The sequence below is a fragment of the Merops nubicus genome, unplaced genomic scaffold (genome assembly GCF_000691845.1).
Source record: "Merops nubicus isolate BGI_N331 unplaced genomic scaffold, ASM69184v1 scaffold520, whole genome shotgun sequence".
Taxonomy (NCBI): domain Eukaryota; kingdom Metazoa; phylum Chordata; class Aves; order Coraciiformes; family Meropidae; genus Merops; species Merops nubicus.
The window spans coordinates 8,530-12,490 of NW_008581894.1; the positions used below are offsets into that span (position 1 = coordinate 8,530).

A 3,961-nucleotide genomic window follows, 5' to 3' on the forward strand; every position below is an offset into this window, starting at 1 on the left:
TTCTTTTCTATTAAAGAAAAGAAATAATTTCTTCCACAGAAAATTAAAATACTATCCCAGTACCCACCATGTAATGTAAAATATTTACTATTTGAGGGTTTTACCTATGACAGTACAGATCTTTCAAAACCTTTGTTCTTCCAGCAATGGCATATAAATGACAGAGGGCTCTTAGTAATACACAGAAAAAATCCCATGTACTTTTAAACTTTTCGAGATACTCTTTTCGTTTAAGAATTTAAGTACTAAAGCATTTTTAAAAATAGAATAGTATTACCTTGAGGTATTTCTGTAGCATTTGCTAAATATATTCACCTAAGCTCACTGATTCCTATAGACTTCCATGAAGGTTTCACAGAGAGCAGTTTCAAAACTGATCTCAATGGGACTTCATACAGGGGGAAAAAAAAAACCACACCAAAATAGGTGCCAGGTACAGCAATTTCTGTGAACAACTCCAGCTGGAATTTTAAAGGTTGTGGGTTTTTTCCTACTGAAAGTATGGAGTCCTTGTGACTGTTCCATAGACTGTGGCTCTTAGTCTCCCAACTGGAAAAGCTCCAGTGAAACTCCACCTGCTGCTGCCTTGAGATTTCTTCTCTATGCTTAGGAGTGGAGAGTGTTCCGAGGCTCAGAGTAAGAAATTATCTCTGAATGAAATAAACAGCTGAAAACAAACATAAAACCTGATAGCCCCGCTGGCTTAAAAAGAACCTGTGCTGAACTCGACCTGGACAGGTCCAGAAGCAGAACAGATTGTCTCCAGGCATTCTTAGTGATACTTACTCCTTGCGTTCCCTGGAAAGCTTTTTGCTTTCACAAATTATCTTAGCATTAAGCTTCTCTGTTATTTTCTCTGAGTATAGTCCTCATTCACCATTTCTGTGTGGTAAAAGTGGATTCCTCCCCTTTGGAACGGGGTTTATCTGGTGATTCACCTAGATTATGTTTTGTGGTATATTTTAATGACAATAGCAACAGTAAAAAGACTGACAGATAGTGGGGAATACAGCAACCCATACTCTGAGGAACACTTACACATGTCATATTTATACTTGCACTTTTTCTTTGGTTTCCATTCAATTTCTGTTCTCAGTGCAGGACTGTAATCGTGATGTTCATATGCCTAAGGGGTCAAGTTCTAAATAAACCTCTGATTATGTCTTTTATACATGATCTACTAAGACAGCTGTATTCCTTGGGAGCAATACATCTCCTGCAACACAGAATGAAAATACATCTCCTGCAACACAGAATGAAAGATATTAGTGATAGGGGAAAAAAATAATGCCTTTTTTTTTTTTTAGTTCAGGATGTTTCAGTGTAGCTGGATTTCCCTCGTCCTTGTTTGGAAAATCATGTGCCACTGTCTTGCTAAACCTTTGCTTTCTAATCCCAGATTTTGGAGGAAATAAGTTAAAAAAAAAAAAAAGAAAGAAAACCAACATATAACAGAATAAAAATCCTGTCAGATGTTTTTCTTAACAGAATGGGTGGAAAAGAGTAGAAACCCAACACTGACCCTAGCTCAGAAGTCTAGTTGCCAGCAGCCATTAAGCACTATGGTGATAATGTTCACTAACGTGAATATTGTATCTGTATTTATAAATGCCTAATGTATATTAGTTACCTATATGCTATATATTTGCATGAATTTTTAGTGTGCCTTGTTCCATATTCATCTTTGAGATCCTGAGTTTTATCGTGTTGTAATTCTCTGAAGAAAATTTAGGCACCTTACCAGCAAACCAGTCACAATACTCTTGACAGCCTACAGTATTTTGCTTTTCTGACATTTTCAAAACAGTATCCACAAAATAGGAATCATCATAAGCTGATTCTGAAAAGAATATACTGGATAAATTTATATTCTGAAAGGAAAACATACAGTATACAGAAAACTCATTACACTTTTAGACTTAAATGTCATTCATATATATTTTGGGTTTTTTGTGGGTTTGTTTGTTTTTAATTTTGATGTTAATATAGATTTTAAGTTTATGCTTTTTGTTTCATTCTTTCAATATTTTAACAGCATAAAAATAATTTCCTGTACATATTATTTAACTGCATAACTTTTTCATACATACCATACTGCGTTTGTTCCAACCTTATTTTTTAATGCAAACAAAATATAGTAAGCTTGTGATTTGCAGTTATAGTTTTGCACATATTAATCTGAAGGTTTATAATGGATTGCCTTCAAAGACAAAATCCAATAGAAATAGTATTTATTACTGTACCATAAAATCCAGAAATTATATGTAATGCAAAGTGATAGCTTTTTTTTACAGTCTTACTATGCACTAAGATTCAATACTGTATCTTTCTTGCTTCTAAAAGATAGTATTTTGGGATACTAGTAGCCTACTATTGGTTGCACCTGAGGAAGTGCATCATTTTAAAGATTTAACATTTCCTTCAGACAAGTATTCTCCATATAAGCAGTTTTTTGCAGCTTTTTGTTTTGCCTCTTGTAGCATGGTCCCAATTCAGAATTAAGCGGTGGGGATTTCCTTGGTATTCAGGAAAAGCTACATATATTGGAGAAGTCAATAAAAAGCAAACAATGGTACAGAGTTAACAAGGCATTAAGAGAGACATTTCACTGTCATTTGTAGGATAGTTACATAGTAAATTTAGTACAGTCAAAAAAGAGCACTTACTTCAGATATGAGCCAGACAGAACATGAATTGCCATTCAGTTTGGATGACGCAAGAGCCAAAGGACTGACAATCTGGTCATGGGCATGCTCTGAAAGACTTCCTCTTTCAAAAACAACACACAAAGCAGTTAAGACTTCATTGTATTCATGGACATGTGGAGAAGTCTTTTGTTTTCCATAGACTTGATTATTTTTCTGAAAGTACATAAAGAGCACACTGTTTAAATTTCATTGCTGTAAAAGCAGATTGTTCCTTTACTTAGTAAAAGTAACCCGTGTGACCTCAGCTCTCTGGCTTTTATGGAACAATAATCATTTTCTGACAGAACCAGTTTGCAGGGGTTTCATATGTCCACCACAAAGAAAAATGGTATGTCATCTTGGTTTTATTCCATCCATCAGCTGGCCGCCCATGTGTCGTGGAGTGTCTGCTGTGCCGTAGGGCCGTGACTCTGTTCGGCTGTAACAGATTGCCTGCAGTGCATTCAGTGACTCTGGTACCTGTTGCTGGTTCTTTTTCCAGGTCAACTGGCTGCAGGTACATGTGAGATTGTTACTTTGGACAGAGATAGCAGTCAGCCCCGAAGGACTATAGCCCGACAGACAGCTCGCTGTGCATGTAAGAAAGGACAGATTGCCGGTACCACAAGAGCGAGGCCAGCCTGTGTCGATGGTAAGAAGCAAAGCTCTATTCAATCAGTTCCTGCCCGTACAAGAGTGGGGTAAACTGGTCGTGTCTCATGAAAAAGTAAAAGCCCCGTAGAAGAACTTTCCAGTTCTTTTTTTGCTAGTGTCCCAGCTAGCAATGGCAATACGTTGAAGTTCCCCAAAAGGGTTTTACTGACTAAAACTACCTATGTTTCAGTTACAGTATAAACTGGAGTTTTCACTCTTGTTTTAGCCTGGTGTGAAGTTGAATGTTAAGGGCATGGTGCTGTTATATTTTGCATGTGACGATAGGATCAGCAGTGACATGGCATTCTTTCCCCCCCTACTTTTTATGTTTTATAAGATTAAAAGACACTGCAAAAGAGTCTCAAAGCTTTTATGCCACTGGCAAGCTAATGTGATTGTTCCTGTGTGATAGTTAATGATGAAGAAAACATAGATACTATAGATGGAATATAGGAACTGAATATACCTCACATGTCCAACATTCCTTCTCTCTTTAAAATGATGACTCTACTTGATTCACTGCAGATGCAGTGATAGCATGCAGCTGGAAAACTGCTGACATACAGGGAGGCATGAAAATGTTTCACTTTCAAATAATTTTTTGAAACAAATTAATTTCA

General features: G+C 36.6%; 1 protein-coding gene across 1 annotated transcript; it reads left to right on the forward strand.

The window, feature by feature from the left end:
* Positions 1-3,189: 3,189 nt before the first annotated feature.
* LOC103768583 (protein FAM19A5) lies at positions 3,190-3,339 on the forward strand (the record flags this gene model as incomplete). Its single annotated transcript, XM_008935738.1, has 1 exon — positions 3,190-3,339. A coding segment is annotated over one exon (150 nt), but the record flags the coding sequence as incomplete, so codon positions are not given.
* Positions 3,340-3,961: the final 622 nt, after the last annotated feature.